The sequence below is a fragment of the Oncorhynchus kisutch genome, linkage group LG2 (genome assembly GCF_002021735.2).
Source record: "Oncorhynchus kisutch isolate 150728-3 linkage group LG2, Okis_V2, whole genome shotgun sequence".
NCBI classification, from domain to species: Eukaryota; Metazoa; Chordata; class Actinopteri; order Salmoniformes; family Salmonidae; genus Oncorhynchus; species Oncorhynchus kisutch.
The window spans coordinates 62,744,455-62,765,038 of NC_034175.2; the positions used below are offsets into that span (position 1 = coordinate 62,744,455).

At 45.7% G+C, this 20,584-nt stretch overlaps 1 protein-coding gene across 1 annotated transcript in view; it reads left to right on the top strand.

The window, feature by feature from the left end:
- LOC109882183 (cholecystokinin receptor) overlaps nucleotides 1–20,584 on the top strand; it is a 143,992-nt gene that overhangs the window by 108,283 nt on the left and 15,125 nt on the right. Inside the window, exon 2 of the mRNA XM_020474271.2 lies at nucleotides 20,378–20,584. This exon is cut by the window's right edge and continues 42 nt beyond it. Within this exon, the coding sequence (XP_020329860.2) occupies nucleotides 20,378–20,584 (207 nt within the window). The remainder of the gene's footprint in view (nucleotides 1–20,377) is intronic.

Below are 20,584 nucleotides of genomic sequence, written 5' to 3' on the forward strand. Positions count from 1 at the left end.
ACAGGAAACAGAGTGAGAGGTAGAGTAGACTGTATGTATGACAGGGAAACAGTGAGGGGTAGAGTAGTAATGACAGGGAAACAGAGTGAGGGGTTGAGTAGACTGTAGTATGACAGGGAACAGAGTGAGGGTAGAGTAGACTGTAGGTATGACAGGGAAACAGAGTGAGAGTAGAGTAGACTGTATGTATGACAGGGAAACAGAGTGAGGGTAGAGTAGACTGTAGTATGACAGGGAAACAGAGTGAGAGGTAGAGTAACTGTATGTATGACAGGGAAACAGAGTGAGGGTTAGAGTAGTATGACAGGAAACAGAGTGAGGGTTGAGTAGACTGTAGGTATGACAGGGAACAGAGGGGGTAGAGTAGACTGTAGGTATGACAGGTAAACAGAGTGAGAGGTTGAGTAGACTGTAGGTATGACAGGTAAACAGAGTGAGGGTAGAGTAGACTGTATGTATGACAGGGAAACAGAGTGAGGGTAGAGTAGACTGTAGGTATGACAGGGAACAGAGTGAGAGGTAGAGTAGACTGTAGGTATGATAGGGGAACAGAGTGAGGGGTAGAGTAGACTGTAGGTATGACAGGGGAACAGAGTGAGGGGTAGAGTAGACTGTAGGTATGACAGGGAAACAGAGTGAGAGGTAGAGTAGACTGTAGGTATGACAGGGAACAGAGTGAGGGGTAGAGTAGTATGAAAGGGGAACAGAGTGAGGGTAGAGTAGTAGAAAGGGGAACAGAGTGAGGGGTAGAGTAGACTGTAGGTATGACAGCAAACAGAGTGAGAGGTAGAGTAGACTGTAGGTATGACAGGGAAACAGAGTGAGGGGTAGAGTAGACTGTAGGTATGACAGGGAAACAGAGTGAGAGGTAGAGTAGACTGTATGTATGACAGGGAAACAGAGTGAGGGTAGAGTAGACTGTAGGTATGACAGGGAAACAGAGTGAGAGGTAGAGTAAACTGTATGTATGACAGGGAAACAGAGTGAGGGTAGAGTAGTATGACAGTAAACAGAGTGAGGGTAGAGTAGACTGTAGGTATGACAGGGGAACAGAGTGAGGGGTTGAGTAGACTGTAGGTATGACAGGGAAACAGAGTGAGGGGTAGAGTAGACTGTAGTATGACAGGTAAACAGAGTGAGAGGTTGAGTAGACTGTAGGTATGACAGGGGAACAGAGTGAGGGGTAGAGTAGACTGTATGTATGACAGGAAACAGAGTGAGGGGTAGAGTAGACTGTAGGTATGACAGGGAAACAGAGTGAGAGGTAGAGTAGACTGTAGGTATGACAGGGAAACAGAGTGAGGGGTAGTAGACTGTAGGTATGACAGGGAACAGAGTGAGAGGTAGAGTAGACTGTATGTATGACAGGGAAACAGAGTGAGGGGTAGTAGACTGTAGGTATGACAGGGAAACAGAGTGAGAGGTAGAGTAGACTGTAGGTATGACAGGGAAACAGAGTGAGAGGTAGTAGAGTAGACTGTAGTATGACAGGGAAACAGAGTGAGGGTTAGAGTAGACTGTAGGTATGACAGGGAAACAGAGTGAGAGGTAGAGTAGACTGTAGGTATGACAGGGAAACAGAGTGAGGGTAGAGTAGACTGTAGGTATGACAGGGAAACAGAGTGAGAGGTAGAGTAAACTGTATGTGTATGACAGGAAACAGAGTGAGGGGTAGAGTAGACTGTATGTATGACAGGGAAACAGAGTGAGAGGTAGAGTAAACTGTATGTATGACAGGGAAACAGAGTGAGGGTAGAGTAGTATGACAGGGAAACAGAGTGAGGGGTTGAGTAGACTGTAGGTATGACAGGGGAACAGAGTGAGGGGTAGAGTAGACTGTAGGTATGACAGGTAAACAGAGTGAGAGGTTGAGTAGACTGTAGGTATGACAGGGAAACAGAGTGAGGGGTAGAGTAGACTGTAGGTATGACAGGGAAACAGAGTGAGAGGTAGAGTAGACTGTATGTATGACAGGGAAACAGAGTGAGGGTTAGTAGAGGTGTAGAGGTGATAAAAGGTATGACAGGGAAACAGGTAGTGAGACAGGGTAGAGGTAGAGTAGACTGTAGGTATGACAGGGAAACAGAGTGAGGGTAGAGTAGACTGTATGTATGACAGGGAAACAGAGTGAGGGTAGAGTAGTATGACAGGGAAACAGAGTGAGGGGTTGAGTAGACTGTAGGTATGACAGGGAACAGAGTGAGGGGTAGAGTAGACTGTAGGTATGACAGGGAAACAGAGTGAGAGGTGAGTAGACTGTAGTATGACAGGGAAACAGAGTGAGGGGTAGAGTAGACTGTAGGTATGACAGGGAACCAGAGTGAGGGGTAGAGTAGACTGTATGTATGACAGGGAACAGAGTGAGAGGTAGAGTAAACTGTATGTATGACAGGAAACAGAGTGAGGGGTAGAGTAGTATGACAGGGAAACAGAGTGAGGGTTGAGTAGACTGTAGGTATGACAGGGAAACAGAGTGAGGGGTAGAGTAAACTGTAGGTATGACAGGGAAACAGAGTGAGGGGTAGAGATAGTATGACAGGTAACAGAGTGAGAGGTAGAGTAGACTGTAGGTATGACAGGGAACAGAGTGAGGGGTAGAGTAGACTGTAGGTATGACAGGGAACAGAGTGAGGGGTAGAGTAGACTGTAGGTATGACAGGGAAACAGAGTGAGAGGTGAGTAGACTGTATGTATGACAGGGAAACAGAGTGAGGGGTAGAGTAGACTGTAGGTATGACAGGGAAACAGAGTGAGGGGTAGAGTAGACTGTATGTATGACAGGGAAACAGAGTGAGGGTAGAGTAGACTGTAGGTATGACAGGGAAACAGAGTGAGAGGTAGAGTAGACTGTAGGTATGACAGGGAAACAGAGTGAGGGTAGAGTAGACTGTAGGTATGACAGGGAAACAGAGTGAGAGGTAGAGTAGACTGTATGTATGACAGGGAAACAGAGTGAGGGTAGAGTAGACTGTAGGTATGACAGGGGAACAGAGTGAGAGGTAGAGTAGACTGTAGGTATGACAGGGAAACAGAGTGAGGGTAGAGTAGACTGTAGGTATGACAGGGAAACAGAGTGAGAGGTAGAGTAAACTGTATGTATGACAGGGAAACAGAGTGAGGGGTAGAGTAGACTGTATGTATGACAGGGAAACAGAGTGAGAGGTAGAGTAGACTGTATGTATGACAGGGAAACAGAGTGAGGGGTAGAGTAGTATGACAGGGAAACAGAGTGAGGGGTTGAGTAGACTGTAGGTATGACAGGGGAACAGAGTGAGGGGTAGAGTAGACTGTATGTATGACAGGGAAACAGAGTGAGAGGTAGAGTAGACTGTAGTATGACAGGGAAACAGAGTGAGGGTAGAGTAGACTGTAGGTATGACAGGGAAACAGAGTGAGAGGTAGAGTAGACTGTATGTATGACAGGGAAACAGAGTGAGGGTTAGAGTAGTATGACAGGGAAACAGAGTGAGGGGTTGAGTAGACTGTAGGTATGACAGGGAAACAGAGTGAGGGTAGAGTAGACTGTAGGTATGACAGGGAAACAGAGTGAGGGTAGAGTAGACTGTAGGTATGACAGGTAACAGAGTGAGGGGTAGAGTAGACTGTATGTATGACAGGGAAACAGAGTGAGGGGTAGAGTAGACTGTAGGTATGACAGGGAAACAGAGTGAGAGGTAGAGTAGACTGTAGGTATGATAGGGGAACAGAGTGAGGGGTAGAGTAGACTGTAGGTATGACAGGGGAACAGAGTGAGGGTAGAGTAGACTGTAGGTATGACAGGGAACAGAGTGAGAGGTAGAGTAGACTGTAGGTATGACAGGGAAACAGAGTGAGGGTAGAGTAGTATGAAAGGGGAACAGAGTGAGGGGTAGAGTAGACTGTAGGTATGACAGGCATACAGAGTGAGAGGTAGAGTAGACTGTAGGTATGACAGGAAACAGAGTGAGGGTAGAGTAGACTGTAGTATGACAGGGAAACAGAGTGAGAGGTAGAGTAGACTGTATGTATGACAGGGAAACAGAGTGAGGGTAGAGTAGTATGATAGGGGAACAGAGTGAGGGGTAGAGTAGACTGTAGGTATGACAGGGAACAGAGTGAGAGGTAGAGTAGACTGTAGGTATGACAGGGAAACAGAGTGAGGGTAGAGTAGACTGTAGGTATGACAGGGAAACAGAGTGAGAGGTAGAGTAGACTGTATGTATGACAGGGAACAGAGTGAGGGTAGAGTAGACTGTAGGTATGACAGGGAACAGAGTGAGAGGTAGTAGAGTAGACTATACAGGACAGGGAAAAAGAGTAGACTGTATGTATGACAGGACAGGAAACAGAGAAGAGGGGGTAGAGTAGTATGACAGGAAACAGAGTGAGAGGTAGAGTAGACTGTAGGTATGACAGGGGAACAGAGTGAGGGGTAGAGTAGACTGTAGGTATGACAGGGAAACAGAGTGAGGGGTAGAGTAGACTGTAGGTATGACAGTAACAGAGTGAGAGGTAGAGTAGACTGTAGTATGACAGGGAACAGAGTGAGGGGTAGAGTAGACTGTAGGTATGACAGGGAACAGAGTGAGGGGTAGAGTAGACTGTAGGTATGACAGGGAAACAGAGTGAGGGGTAGAGTAGACTGTAGTATGACAGGGAAACAGAGTGAGGGTAGAGTAGACTGTAGGTATGACAGGGAAACAGAGTGAGGGGTAGAGTAGACTGTAGTATGACAGGGAAACAGAGTGAGGGGTAGAGTAGACTGTAGGTATGACAGGGAAACAGAGTGAGGGGTAGAGTAGACTGTATGTATGACAGGGAAACAGAGTGAGGGGTAGAGTAGACTGTAGGTATGACAGGGAAACAGAGTGAGGGTAGAGTAGACTGTAGGTATGACAGGGAAAGAGTGAGAGGTAGAGTAGACTGTAGGTATGACAGGAAACAGAGTGAGGGGTAGAGTAGACTGTAGGTATGACAGGGAACAGAGTGAGAGGTAGAGTAGACTGTATGTATGACAGGGAAACAGAGTGAGAGGTAGAGTAGACTGTATGTATGACAGGGAAACAGAGTGAGGGGTAGAGTAGTATGACAGGGAAACAGAGTGAGGGGTTGAGTAGACTGTAGGTATGACAGGGGAACAGAGTGAGGGGTAGAGTAGACTGTAGGTATGACAGGTAAACAGAGTGAGGGGTAGAGTAGACTGTAGGTATGACAGGGAACAGAGTGAGGGTAGAGTAGACTGTAGGTATGACAGGGAAACAGAGTGAGAGGTAGAGTAGACTGTATATGACAGGGAAACAGAGTGAGGGGTAGAGTAGACTGTAGTATGACAGGGAAACAGAGTGAGAGGTAGAGTAGACTGTAGGTATGACAGGGAAACAGAGTGAGGGTAGAGTAGACTGTATGTATGACAGGAAAACAGAGTGAGGGGTAGAGTAGTATGACAGGGAAACAGAGTGAGGGTTGAGTAGACTGTAGGTATGACAGGGGAACAGAGTGAGGGGTAGAGTAGACTGTAGGTATGACAGGTAAACAGAGTGAGAGGTTGAGTAGACTGTAGGTATGACAGGGAACAGAGTGAGGGGTAGAGTAGACTGTAGGTATGACAGGGAACAGAGTGAGGGTAGAGTAGACTGTAGGTATGACAGGGAAACAGAGTGAGAGGTAGAGTAGACTGTATGTATGACAGGGAAACAGAGTGAGGGGTAGAGTAGTATGACAGGGAAACAGAGTGAGGGGTTGAGTAGACTGTAGGTATGACAGGGAACAGAGTGAGGGGTAGAGTAAACTGTATGTATGACAGGGAAACAGAGTGAGGGGTAGATAGTAGTATGACAGGTAACAGAGTGAGAGGTAGAGTAGACTGTAGGTATGACAGGGGAACAGAGTGAGGGGTAGAGTAGACTGTAGGTATGACAGGGAACAGAGTGAGGGTAGAGTAGACTGTAGGTATGACAGGGAAACAGAGTGAGAGGTTGAGTAGACTGTAGGTATGACAGGGAACAGAGTGAGGGTAGAGTAGACTGTAGGTATGACAGGGAAACAGAGTGAGGGGTAGAGTAGACTGTAGTATGACAGGGAACAGAGTGAGGGGTAGAGTAGAGTAGACTGTAGGTATGACAGGGAAACAGAGTGAGAGGTAGAGTAGACTGTAGGTATGACAGGGAACAGAGTGAGGGTAGAGTAGACTGTAGTATGACAGGAAACAGAGTGAGAGGTAGAGTAGACTGTATGTATGACAGGGAAACAGAGTGAGGGGTAGAGTAGACTGTAGGTATGACAGGGAAACAGAGTGAGAGGTAGAGTAGACTGTAGGTATGACAGGAAACAGAGTGAGGGTACAGTAGACTGTAGGTATGACAGGGAAACAGAGTGAGAGGTAGAGTAACTGTATGTATGACAGGGAACAGAGTGAGGGGTAGAGTAGACTGTATGTATGACAGGGAAACAGAGTGAGAGGTAGAGTAAACTGTATGTATGACAGGGAAACAGAGTGAGGGGTAGAGTAGTATGACAGGGAAACAGAGTGAGGGTAGAGTAGACTGTAGGTATGACAGGAAACAGAGTGAGGGGTAGAGTAGACTGTAGGTATGACAGGGAAACAGAGTGAGAGGTAGAGTAGACTGTATGTATGACAGGGAAACAGAGTGAAGGTAGAGTTATATATGACAGGGAAACAGAGTGAGGGGTTGAGTAGACTGTAGGTATGACAGGGAAACAGAGTGAGGGGTAGAGTAGACTGTAGGTATGACAGGTAAACAGAGTGAGAGGTTGAGTAGACTGTAGGTATGACAGGGAACAGAGTGAGGGTAGAGTAGACTGTATGTATGACAGGGAACAGAGTGAGGGGTAGAGTAGACTGTAGGTATGACAGGGAAACAGAGTGAGAGGTAGAGTAGACTGTAGGTATGACAGGGGAACAGAGTGAGGGGTAGAGTAGACTGTAGGTATGACAGGGGAACAGAGTGAGGGGTAGAGTAGACTGTAGGTATGACAGGGAAACAGAGTGAGAGGTAGAGTAGACTGTAGGTATGACAGGGAAACAGAGTGAGGGTAGAGTAGTATGAAAGGGGAACAGAGTGAGGGGTAGAGTAGACTGTAGGTATGACAGGGAACAGAGTGAGAGGTAGAGTAGACTGTAGGTATGACAGGGAAACAGAGTGAGGGTAGAGTAGACTGTATGTATGACAGGGAAACAGAGTGAGAGGTAGAGTAGACTGTATGTATGACAGGGAAACAGAGTGAGGGGTAGAGTTAGTATGACAGGGGAACAGAGTGAGGGTAGAGTAGACTGTAGGTATGACAGGAAACAGAGTGAGAGGTAGAGTAGACTGTAGGTATGACAGGGAAACAGAGTGAGGGGTAGAGTAGACTGTATGTATGACAGGGAAACAGAGTGAGAGGTAGAGTAGACTGTATGTATGACAGGGAAACAGAGTGAGGGTAGAGTAGACTGTATGTATGACAGGGAAACAGTGAGAGGTAGAGTAAACTGTATGTATGACAGGGAAACAGAGTGAGGGGTAGAGTAGTATGACAGGTAAACAGAGTGAGAGGTAGAGTAGACTGTAGGTATGACAGGGAACAGAGTGAGGGTTGAGTAGACTGTAGGTATGACAGGGAACAGAGTGAGGGGTAGAGTAGACTGTAGGTATGACAGGAAACAGAGTGAGAGGTTGAGTAGACTGTAGGTATGACAGGGAACAGAGTGAGGGGTAGAGTAGACTGTAGGTATGACAGGGGAACAGAGTGAGGGGTAGATAGTAGACTGTAGGTATGACAGGGAACAGAGTGAGGGGTAGAGTAGACTGTATGTATGACAGGGAAACAGAGTGAGGGGTAGAGTAGACTGTAGGTATGACAGGGAAACAGAGTGAGAGGTAGAGTAGACTGTAGGTATGACAGGGAAACAGAGTGAGGGTAGAGTAGACTGTAGTATGACAGGGAAACAGAGTGAGAGGTAGAGTAGACTGTATGTATGACAGGAAACAGAGTGAGGGTAGAGTAGACTGTAGGTATGACAGGGAAACAGAGTGAGAGGTAGAGTAGACTGTAGGTATGACAGGGAAACAGAGTGAGGGGTAGAGTAGACTGTAGGTATGACAGGAAACAGAGTGAGAGGTAGAGTAGACTGTAGGTATGACAGGGAACAGAGTGAGGGTAGAGTAGACTAGTATGACAGGAAACAGAGTGAGAGGTAGTAGACTGTAGGTATGACAGGGAAACAGAGTGAGGGTAGAGTAGACTGTAGTATGACAGGAAACAGAGTGAGGGGTAGAGTAGACTGTAGGTATGACAGGGAAACAGAGTGAGAGGTAGAGTAGACTGTAGTATGACAGGGAAACAGAGTGAGGGTAGAGTAGACTGTAGTATGACAGGGAAACAGAGTGAGGGTTAGAGTACTGTAGGTATGACAGGGAAACAGAGTGAGAGGTAGAGTAGACTGTAGGTATGACAGGGAAACAGAGTGAGGGTAGAGTAGACTGTAGGTATGACAGGGAAACAGAGTGAGGGGAAGAGTAGACTGTATGTATGACAGGGAAACAGAGTGAGAGGTAGAGTAACTGTATGTATGACAGGGAAACAGAGTGAGGGTAGAGTAGTATGACAGGGAAACAGAGTGAGGGGTTGAGTAGACTGTAGGTATGACAGGGAAACAGAGTGAGGGGTAGAGTAGACTGTAGTATGACAGGTAAACAGAGTGAGAGGTTGAGTAGACTGTAGGTATGACAGGAAACAGAGTGAGGGTAGAGTAGACTGTATGTATGACAGGGAAACAGAGTGAGGGGTAGAGTAGACTGTAGGTATGACAGGGAAACAGAGTGAGAGGTAGAGTAGACTGTAGGTATGATAGGGAACAGAGTGAGGGGTAGAGTAGACTGTAGGTATGACAGGGGAACAGAGTGAGGGGTAGAGTAGACTGTAGGTATGACAGGGAAACAGAGTGAGAGGTAGAGTAGACTGTAGGTATGACAGGGAAACAGAGTGAGGGGTAGAGTAGACTGTATGTATGACAGGGAAACAGAGTGAGGGGTAGAGTAGTATGAAAGGGAACAGAGTGAGGGTAGAGTAGTATGATAGGGGAACAGAGTGAGGGGTAGAGTAGACTGTAGGTATGACAGGCATACAGAGTGAGAGGTAGAGTAGACTGTAGGTATGACAGGGAAACAGAGTGAGGGGTAGAGTAGACTGTATGTATGACAGGGAAACAGAGTGAGAGGTAGAGTAGACTGTATGTATGACAGGGAAACAGAGTGAGGGTAGAGTAGACTGTAGGTATGACAGGGAAACAGAGTGAGAGGTAGAGTAAACTGTATGTATGACAGGGAACAGAGTGAGGGTTAGAGTAGTATGACAGGAAACAGAGTGAGAGGTAGAGTAGACTGTAGGTATGACAGGGAACAGAGTGAGGGGTTGAGTAGACTGTAGGTATGACAGGGAACAGAGTGAGGGGTAGAGTAGACTGTAGGTATGACAGGTAAACAGAGTGAGAGGTTGAGTAGACTGTAGGTATGACAGGGAACAGAGTGAGGGGTAGAGTAGACTGTAGGTATGACAGGGAAACAGAGTGAGGGGTAGAGTAGACTGTAGGTATGACAGGGGAACAGAGTGAGGGGTAGAGTAGACTGTAGGTATGACAGGAAACAGAGTGAGAGGTTGAGTAGACTGTAGGTATGACAGGGGAACAGAGTGAGGGGTAGAGTAGACTGTAGGGTATGACAGGGAAACGGAGTGAGGGGTAGAGTAGACTGTATGTATGACAAGGAAACAGAGTGAGGGGTAGAGTAGACTGTAGGTATGACAGGGAAACAGAGTGAGAGGTAGAGTAGACTGTAGGTATGACAGGGAAACAGAGTGAGGGGTAGAGTAGACTGTAGGTATGACAGGGAAACAGAGTGAGAGGTAGAGTAGACTGTATGTATGACAGGGAAACAGAGTGAGGGGTAGAGTAGACTGTAGGTATGACAGGGAAACAGAGTGAGGGGTAGAGTAGACTGTATGTATGACAGGGAAACAGAGTGAGGGGTAGAGTAGTATGAAAGGGGAACAGAGTGAGGGGTAGAGTAGTATGATAGGGGAACAGAGTGAGGGGTAGAGTAGACTGTAGGTATGACAGGCATACAGAGTGAGAGGTAGAGTAGACCTGTAGGTATGACAGGGAAACAGAGTGAGGGGTAGAGTAGACTGTATGTATGACAGGGAAGAACAGAGTGAGAGGTAGAGTAGACTGTATGTATGACAGGGAAACAGAGTGAGGGTAGAGTAGACTGTAGGTATGACAGGGAAACAGAGTGAGAGGTAGAGTAAACTGTATGTATGCACAGGGGAAACAGAGTGAGGGTAGATAGTATGACAGGTAACAGAGTGAGAGGTAGAGTAGACTGTAGGTATGACAGGGGAACAGAGTGAGGGGTTGAAGTAGACTGTAGTATGACAGGGGAACAGAGTGAGGGGTAGAGTAGACTGTAGGTATGACAGGTAAAACAGAGGTGAGCGGTTGAGTAGACTGTAGGTTATGACAGGGGAACAGAGTGAGGGGTAGAGTAGACTGTAGGTATGACAGGGAAACAGAGTGAGGGTAGAGTAGACTGTTATGTATGACAAGGAAACAGAGTGAGGGGTAAGAGTAGACTGTAGGTATGACAGGGAAACAGAGTGAGAGGTAGAGTAGACCTGTAGGTATGACAGGGAAACAGAGTGAGGGGTAGAGTAGACTGTAGGTATGACAGGGAAACAGAGTGAGAGGTAGAGTAGACTGTAGTATGACAGGGAAACAGAGTGAGGGGTAGAGTAGACTGTAGGTATGACAGGGAAACAGAGTGAGAGGTAGAGTAGACTGTAGGTATGACAGGGAAACAGAGTGAGGGTACAGTAGACTGTAGGTATGACAGGGAAACAGAGTGAGACGTAGAGTAAACTGTATGTATGACAGGGAAACAGAGTGAGGGGTAGAGTAGACTGTATGTATGACAGGGAAACAGAGTGAGAGGTAGAGTAAACTGTATGTATGACAGGGAAACGAGTGAGGGGTAGAGTAGTATGACAGGGAAACAGAGTGAGGGGTTGAGTAGACTGTAGGTATGACAGGGAACAGAGTGAGGGTAGAGTAGACTGTAGGTATGACAGGTAAACAGAGTGAGAGGTTGAGTAGACTGTAGTATGACAGGGAACAGAGTGAGGGGTAGAGTAGACTGTAGGTATGACAGGGAAACAGAGTGAGGGGTAGAGTAGACTGTATGTATGACAAGGAAACAGAGTGAGAGTAGAGTAAACTGTATGTATGACAGGGAAACAGAGTGAGGGGTAGAGTAGTATGACAGGGAAACAGAGTGAGGGGTTGAGTAGACTGTAGGTATGACAGGGGAACAGAGTGAGGGGGTAGAGTAAACGTTATGTATGACAGGGAAACAGAGTGAGGGGTAGAGTAGTATGACAGGTAAACAGAGTGAGAGGTAGAGTAGACTGTAGGTATGACAGGGGAACAGAGTGAGGGGTTGAGTAGACTGTAGGTATGACAGGGGAACAGAGTGAGGGGTAGAGTAGACTGTAGGTATGACAGGTAAACAGAGTGAGAGGTTGAGTAGACTGTAGGTATGACAGGGGAACAGAGTGAGGGGTAGAGTAGACTGTAGGTATGACAGGGAAACAGAGTGAGGGGTTAGAGTAGACTGTATGTATGACAAGGAAACAGAGTGAGGGGTAGAGTAGACTGTAGGTATGACAGGGAAACAGAGTGAGAGGTAGAGTAGACTGTAGTATGACAGGGAAACAGAGTGAGGGGTAGAGTAGACTGTAGGTATGACAGGGAAACAGAGTGAGGGGTAGAGTAGACTGTAGGTTATGACAGGGAAACAGAGTGAGAGGTAGAGTAGACTGTAGGTATGACAGGGAAACAGAGTGAGGGTACAGTAGACTGTAGGTATGACAGGGAAACAGAGTGAGAGGTAGAGTAAACTGTATGTATGACAGGGAAACAGAGTGAGGGGTAGAGTAGACTGTATGTATGACAGGGAAACAGAGTGAGAGGGTAGAGTAAACTGTATGTATGACAGGGAAACAGAGTGAGGGGTATAGTAGTATGACAGGGAAACAGAGTGAGGGGTTGAGTAGACTGTAGGTATGACAGGGGAACAGAGTGAGGGGTAGAGTAGACTGTAGGTATGACAGGTAAACAGAGTGAGAGGTTGAGTAGACTGTAGGTATGACAGGGGAACAGAGTGAGGGGTAGAGTAGACTGTAGGTATGACAGGGAAACAGAGTGAGGGGTAGAGTAGACTGTATGTATGACAAGGAAACAGAGTGAGGGGTAGGTAGACTGTAGGTATGACAGGGAAACAGAGTGAGAGGTAGAGTAGACTGTAGGTATGACAGGGAAACAGAGTGAGGGGTAGAGTAGTTATGACAGGGAAACAGAGTGAGGGGTTGAGTAGACTGTAGGTATGACAGGGGAACAGAGTGAGGGGTAGAGTAGACTGTAGGTATGACAGGTAAACAGAGTGAGAGGTTGAGTAGACTGTACGTATGACGGGGAACAGAGTGAGGGGTAGAGTAGACTGTAGGTATGACAGGGAAACAGAGTGAGGGGTAGAGTAGACTGTATGTATGACAAGGAAACAGAGTGAGGGGTAGAGTAGACTGTAGGTATGACAGGGAAACAGAGTGAGAGGTAGAGGTAGACTGTAGGTATGACAGGGAAACAGAGTGAGGGGTAGAGTAGACTGTAGGTATGACAGGGAAACAGAGTGAGAGGTAGAGTAGACTGTAGGTATGACAGGGAAACAGAGTGAGGGGTAGAGTAGACTGTAGGTATGACAGGGAAACAGAGTGAGAGGTAGAGTAGACTGTAGGTATGACAGGGAAACAGAGTGAGGGGTAGAGTAGACTGTAGGTATGACAGGGAAACAGAGTGAGAGGTAGAGTAGACTGTAGGTATGACAGGGAAACAGAGTGAGGGTAGAGTAGACTGTAGGTATGACAGGGAAACAGAGTGAGAGTAGAGTAGACTGTAGGTATGACAGGGGAAACAGAGTGAGGGGTAGAGTAGACTAGGTATGACAGGGAAACAGAGTGAGAGGTAGAGTAGACTGTAGGTATGACAGGGAAACAGAGTGAGAGGTAGAGTAGACTGTATGTATGACAGGGAAACAGAGTGAGGGGTAGAGTAGACTGTAGGTATGACAGGGAAACAGAGTGAGAGGTAGAGTAGACTGTAGGTATGACAGGGAAACAGAGTGAGGGGTAGAGTAGACTGTATGTATTGACAGGGTAACAGAGTGAGGGGTAGAGTAGTATGAAAGGGGAACAGAGTGAGGGTAGAGTAGTATGATAGGGGAACAGAGTGAGGGGTAGAGTAGACTGTAGGTATGACAGGCATACAGAATGAGAGGTAGAGTAGACTGTAGGTATGACAGGGAAACAGAGTGAGAGGTAGAGTAGTATGATAGGGGAACAGAGTGAGGGGTAGAGTAGACTGTAGGTATGACAGGGAAACAGAGTGAGAGGTAGAGTAGTATGATAGGGGGAGAGAGTGAGGGGTAGAGTAGTATGATAGGGGAACAAGTGAGGGGTAGAGTAGTATGATAGGGGAACAGAGTGAGGGGTAGAGTAGACTGTAGGTATGACAGGGAAACATTGTGAGAGGTAGAGTAGACTGTAGTTATGACAGGGAAACAGAGTGAGAGGTAGAGTAGACTGTAGGTATGACGGGGAACAGAGTGAGGGGTAGAGTAGACTGTAGGTATGACAGGGAAACAGAGTGAGAGGTAGAGTAGTATGATAGGGGAACAGAGTGAGGGGTAGAGTAGACTGTAGGTATGACAGGGGAAACAGAGTGAGGGGTAGAGTAGACTGTAGGTATGACAGGGAAACAGAGTGAGAGGTAGAGTAGACTGTAGGTATGACAGGGAAACAGAGTGAGAGGTAGAGTAGTATGATAGGGGAACAGAGTGAGGGGTAGAGTAGACTGTAGGTATGACAGGGGAACAGAGTGAGGGGTAGAGTAGACTGTATTTATGACAGGGGACAGAGTGAGGGGTAGAGTCGTATGAAAGGGGAACAGTGTGAGATTTAGAGTAGACTTTATGTATGACAGGGAAACAGAGTGAGAGGTAGACACAGTTTGTTGATTTGGGTGCAGGTTTGCATAAGTAGTCAATCCAATCCATATACTATGCCAGTGGTTTCAGCACCACAACCAATCAACATGCACGCACACATACACACGCACTCACGCACACACACAAACACACACGTCTGAGGCTGTCAAGCCCTGAGGGTGAGTGTTTGTAAGCATACCATATCTGAGACACAGATACATGAATTTGTGCAGGTGTGTGTTTGTGTGCCTTTTTGTGATGCATGCACTTTACTGTAGGTGTGTTTATGTAGAGTCACCTGGGCATCTCTAATCCCTTGGGCATGGTCGCCGTGGGCAACCGGCTTTGGAGTGCACTCAGACTGTCTGTGTCAGTGGTGGATGGGTGGGCTGGTGGGCTGAAGTTTGAGTGACATGAAGAGAGACAGGACTTAAACAGGATATGACCCGCTGCAGGCCAAAATCCCCTGGGGTTATCGCTGCCTCTTCGAAAACATGACCAACCAAACATCTCTCTCTCTTCTCTTCCTTCTCTTCCTTCTCTCTATCTCTCTCTTCCTTCTCTCTCTTCTCTTCCTTCTCTTCCTTCTCTCTGTCTCTCTCTTCTCTTCCTTCTCTCTCTTCTCTTCCTTCTCTTCCTTCTCTCTCTTCTCTTCCTTCTCTCTATCTCTCTCCTCTTCCTTCTCTCTCTTCTCTTCCTTTTCTCTATCTCTCTCCTCTTCCTTCTCTCTCTTCCTCCGCTCTCTCTTGCTCTCTCTCTCTCTCTTCCTGCACTCTTGGTTAAGGGCTCGTAAGTAAGAATTTCACGGTAAGGTACCTGTTGTATTCGGCGCGTGTGACAAATACAATTAGATTTGATTTCAAATGTTCTACCATGGCTATGCAGTGTTCTAACAATGTCTATCTCTGTTTCTCTCTTTCTCTCTGTCCTAAACCTGAGCTACGTTTAATTTCAAACCGTTGCCCCCTCACTTCTGATCCAATCACTCACTCATATTTTTGCTTCGGCCCACATTGTGTTAGGCTCAGTGAAATACTGTACATGATAGCATACTTTAAGTGACATTTGAAATGAAGCCACTATAGTGTTTTATTATGCACTATCAGGTCTTAGCTGTTTATATCACTTCTCTCCAATGAACATTCCTTCTTCCCCTATTCAATCATCACCTTACTATGTTCAATTCCTTTTTCTTCACCTATAGACACAGCTAGAAATGTCATCCCCATAATAAATGGTGGTGTATTAGGCCATGGTCTGTAAGTGATTAGTGTCTCACGGATTGCTTTGAGAATCCTCCATTTAGTTTCCAGACCAGAAGAGGTATCCCAATAGAACCTTTAAGGTAGTCAACAGAGACTGGAATTATCTCTCTTTTTATATACCTTCCTTCCTCTCTGTCTTTTTCTCACTCTTTCTTTCTCTCTGTCTCTCTGTCTCTCTCTAACTCTCCCTCTATATATGTATAGAATTGAATTGAGAGAGTGGAAGAGAGAGAGAGATAGAGAGAGACAGAGAGACACAGAGGAAGTGAGAGTTAGAGAGAGACAGAGAAAGAGAGTTAGAGAGAGACAGAGAGGAAGAGAGAGAGAGAGTTAGAGAGAGACAGAGAGACACAGAGGAAGTGAGAGAGAGAAACAGAGACACAGAGGAAGAGAGTTAGAGAGAGACAGAGAGGAAGAGAGAGAGAGGAAGAGAGAGAGAGTTAGAGAGAGACAGAGAGACAGAGAGGAAGAGAGAGAGAGAGTTACAGAGAGACAGAGAGAAAGAGAGGAAGTGAGGTCGTGGGGTGAGACAGGGATGCAGCTTAAGCCCCACCCTCTTCAACATATATATCAATGAATTGGCGCGGGCACTAGAAAAGTCTGCAGCACCAGGCCTCACCCTACTAGAATCCGAAGTCAAATGTCTGCTGTTTGCTGATGATCTGGTGCTTCTGTCACCAACCAAGGAGGGCCTACAGCAGCACCTAGATCTTATGCACAGATTCTGTCAGATCTGGGCCCTGACAGTAAATCTCAGTAAGACCAAAATAATGGTGTTCCAAAAAAGGTCCAGTCACCAGGACCACAAATACAAATTCCATCTAGACACTGTTGCCCTAGAGCACACAAAAAACTATACATACCTCGGCCTAAACATCAGCGCCACAGGTAACTTCCACAAAGCTGTGAACGACCTGAGAGACAAGGCAAGAAGGGCATTCTATGCCATCAAAAGGACCATAAATTTCAACATACCAATTAGGATTTGGCTAAAAATACTTGAATCAGTCATAGAGCCCATTGCCCTTTATGGTTGTGAGGTCTGGGGTTCGCTCACCAACCAAGACTTCACAAAATGGGACAAACACCAAATTGAGACTCTGCACGCAGAATTCTGCAAAAATATAATCCGTGTACAATGTAGAAAACCAAATAATGCATGCAGAGCAGAATTAGGCCGATACCCACTAATTATCAAAATCCAGAAAAGAGCCGTTAAATTCTATAACCACCTAAAAGGAAGTGATTCCCAAACCTTCCATAACAAAGCCATCACCTGCAGAGAGATGAACCTGGAGAAGAGTCCCCTAAGCAAGCTGGTCCTGTTCACAAACACAAACACACCCTACAGAGCCCCAGGACAGCAACACAATTAGACCCAACCAAATCATGAGAAAACAAAAAGATAATTACTCAACACATTGGAAAGAATTAACAAAAAAACAGAGCAAACTAGAATGCTATTTGGCTCTACACAGAGAGTACACAGCGGCAGAATACCTGACCACCGTGACTGACCCAAAATTAAGGAAAGCTTTGACTATGTACAGACTCAGTGAGCATAGCCTTGCTATTGAGAAAGGCCGCCATAGGCAGACATGGCTCTCAAGAGAAGACAGGCTATGTGCTCACTGCCCACAAAATGAGGTGGAAACTGAGCTGCACTTCATAACCTCATGCCCCATGTATGACCATATTAGAGAGACATATGTTAACATTGCCAAAGCCAGTGAGGTAGATAATATACAAAAGTGAAATAAACACTAATAATAAACAATAAAAATGAACAGTAAACATTACACATACAGAAGTTTCAAAACAATAAAGACATTACAAATGTCATATTATATATATATAGTGTTGTAACAATGTACAAATGGTTAAAGTACACAAGGAAAAATTAATAAGCATAAATATGGGTTGTATTTACAATGGTGTTTGTTCTTCACTGGTTGCCCTTTTCTTGTGGCAACAGGTCACAAATCTCGCTGCTGTGATGGCACTGTGGAATTTGTGGAATTTCACCCAGGAGATATGGGAGTCTCTCTCTAACTCTCTCTCTCTCTTCCTTTCTGTCTCTCTCTCTTCCTCTCAGTCTCTCTAACTCTCTCTCTCTCTCTCTAACTCTCTCTCTCTTCCTCTGTCTCTCTGTAACTCTCTCTCTCTTCCTCTCTGTCTCTCTCGAACTCTCTTCCTCTGTGTCTCTCTGTCTTTCTCTAACTCTCTCTCACTTCCTCTGTGTCTCTCTGTCTTTCTCTAACTCTCTCTCTCTTCCCCCCTCTCTCTTTCTCTCTGTCTAACTCTCTCTCTCTTTCTCTCTGTCTAACTATCTCTCTCTCTTCCTCTCTATCTCTCTGTAACTCTCTCTGTCTCTCTCTAACTCTCTCTCTCTCTCTTCCCCCCTCTCTCTCTCTCTTTCTCTGTCTAACTCTCTCTCTCTCTTTCTCTCTGTCTCTCTGTAACTCTCCCTGTCTCTCTGTCTCTCTCTAACTCTCTTCCTCTGTGTCTCTCTGTCTTTCTCTAACTCTCTCTCTCTTCCCCCCTCTCTCTTTCTCTCTGTCTAACTCTCTCTCTCTCTTTCTCTCTGTCTAACTATCTCTCTCTCTTCCTCTCTGTCTCTCTGTAACTCTCTCTGTCTCTCTGTCTCTCTCTAACTCTCTTCCTCTCTGTCTCTCTGTAACTCTCTCTCTCTTCCTCTGTGTCTCTCTGTCTCTCTCTTCCTCTGTGTCTCTCTGTCTCTCTCTTCCTCTCTCTCTCTAACTCTCTTCCTCTCTGTCCCTCTGTCTCTAACTCTCTCAATTCAATTCAATTCAATTCAATTCAAGGGGCTTTATTGGCATGGGAAACATGTGTTAACATTGCCAAAGCAAGTGAGGTAGATAATATACAAAAGTGAAATAAACAATAAAAATTAACAGTAAACATTACACATACAGAAGTTCCAAAACAATAAAGACATTACAAATGTCATATTATATATGTGTATAAACAGTGTTGTAACATTGTACAAATGGTTAAAGAACACAAGGGAAAATAAATAAGAATAAATATGGGTTGTATTTACAATGGTGTTTGTTCTTCACTGGTTGCCCTTTTCTTGTGGCAGCAGGTCACAAATCTCGCTGCTGTGATGGCACTGTGGAATTTGTGGAATTTCACCCAGGAGATATGGGAGTCTCTCTCTAACTCTCTCTCTCTCTTCCTTTCTGTCTCTCTCTCTTCCTCTCTGTCTCTCTAACTCTCTCTCTCTTCCTCTGTCTCTCTGTAACTCTCTCTCGCTTCCTCTCTGTCTCTCTCTAACTCTCTTCCTCTGTGTCTCTGTGTCTCTCTCTCTTCCTCTCTGTCTCTTCCTCTGTCTCTCTGTAACTCTCTCTCTCTTCCTCTCTGTCTCTCAATTCAATTCAAGGGCTTTATTGGCATGGGAAACATTTGTTAACATTGCCAAAGCAAGTGAGGTAGATAATATATAAAGTGAATATATAAAGTGAAATAAACAATAAAAATGGTAAACATTACACAGTAAACATTACACATACAGAAGTTTCAAAACAATAAAGACATTACAAATGTCATATTATATATACAGTGTTTTAACAATGTACAAATGATAAAGGACACAAGATAAAATAAATAAGCATAAATATGGGTTGTATTTACAATGGTGTTTGTTCTTCACTGGTTGCCCTTTGCCCTGAATTTCACCCAGTAGATATGGGAGTTTTTCAAAATTGGATTTGTTTTCGAATTCTTTGTGGATCTGTGTAATCTGAGGGAAATATGTCTCTCTAATGTGGTCATACATAACTCTCTCTCTCACTCTCTCTTTCTATGTCACATACATACAGACACATACCCACCCCTTCCCACCACCCTCTCTTTGGTACGCCTAGAGCCCAGTTGGTAGCAGGCTGTAGAGGTAGAGATAAATAGAGACATGGTGGAAGAGGGTGATGGTATTGAGCTGTATGTTAAACATATACTTCAGGCCCTTTAACTACTTCCCCAGAGTCAGATGAACTCGTGGATACCATATGTATGTCTCTGTGTCCAGTATGAAGGATGTTAGGGGTAGTTTTGTGAACCATTGCTAACTAGCATTAGTGCAATGACTGGAAGTCTATAGGTATCTGCTAGTATGCTAGTATGCTAGCAGATACCTGTAATCTTCCAGTCATTGCATGAATGCTAATTAGCAATTGCCCTAGCGCTAGTTAGCAACTTCCTATGAAAGGGCAATTTGTTGTTGTTGTACAAATGGGATCCACGACTTCATCTGACTCTGGGGAAGTAGATAAAGGGCCTCATTGCCAACAGTACTGATTAATCTGTTAAACTGGACTAAGGCCTCTTAACAGGCCTCCTGCCCTCAATAATTACATGCTCAGACTTCCTCTGCCTGGCTGGGGCTTCTATAAATAACGCTGTTGGGGTTATGACATGATAACCATCAATCCTAGCTAAGGAACACAACAGACGTACTGTGTTGGATTGTGACTGGTGGGATCTTATTGCTTCCATCAGGCTCTAAATGTAGTGTATGTTATGTGATCTCCACCTCTGTTTGTCAGCCCCCTCTCTGTTAACTCCATCCCTCTATTCTCTGTCTCTCTCCTCCTACCTCTAGAGGTGGACTGTCTGTTAACTCCATCCCTCTATTCTCTGTCTCTCTCCTCCTACCTCTAGAGGTGGACTGTCTGTTAACTCCATCCCTCTATTCTTTGTCTCTCTCCTCCTACCTCTAGAGGTGGACTGTCTGATAACTCCATCCCTCTATTCTCTGTCTTTCTCCTCCTACCTCTAGAGGTGGACTGTCTGTTAACTCCATCCCTCTATTCTCTGTCTCTCTCCTCCTACCTCTAGAGGTGGACTGTCTGATAACTCCATCCCTCTATTCTCTGTCTTTCTCCTCCTACCTCTAGAGGTGGACTGTCTGTTAACTCCATCCCTCTATTCTCTGTCTCTCTCCTCCTACCTCTAGAGGTGGACTGTCTGTTAACTCCATCCCTCTATTCTCTGTCTCTCTCCTCCTACCTCTAGAGGTGGACTCTCTGCGTATCCTGCTCTATTCGGTCATCTTCCTCCTCAGTGTGTTGGGCAACCTGCTCATTATCGTGGTCCTGGCAGTCAACAAGCGCATGAGGACGGTCACCAACTCCTTCCTGCTGTCCCTGGCGGTCAGCGACTTGATGATGGCCATCTTCTGCATGCCCTTCACCCTCATCCCCAACCTCCTGGAGGACTTCA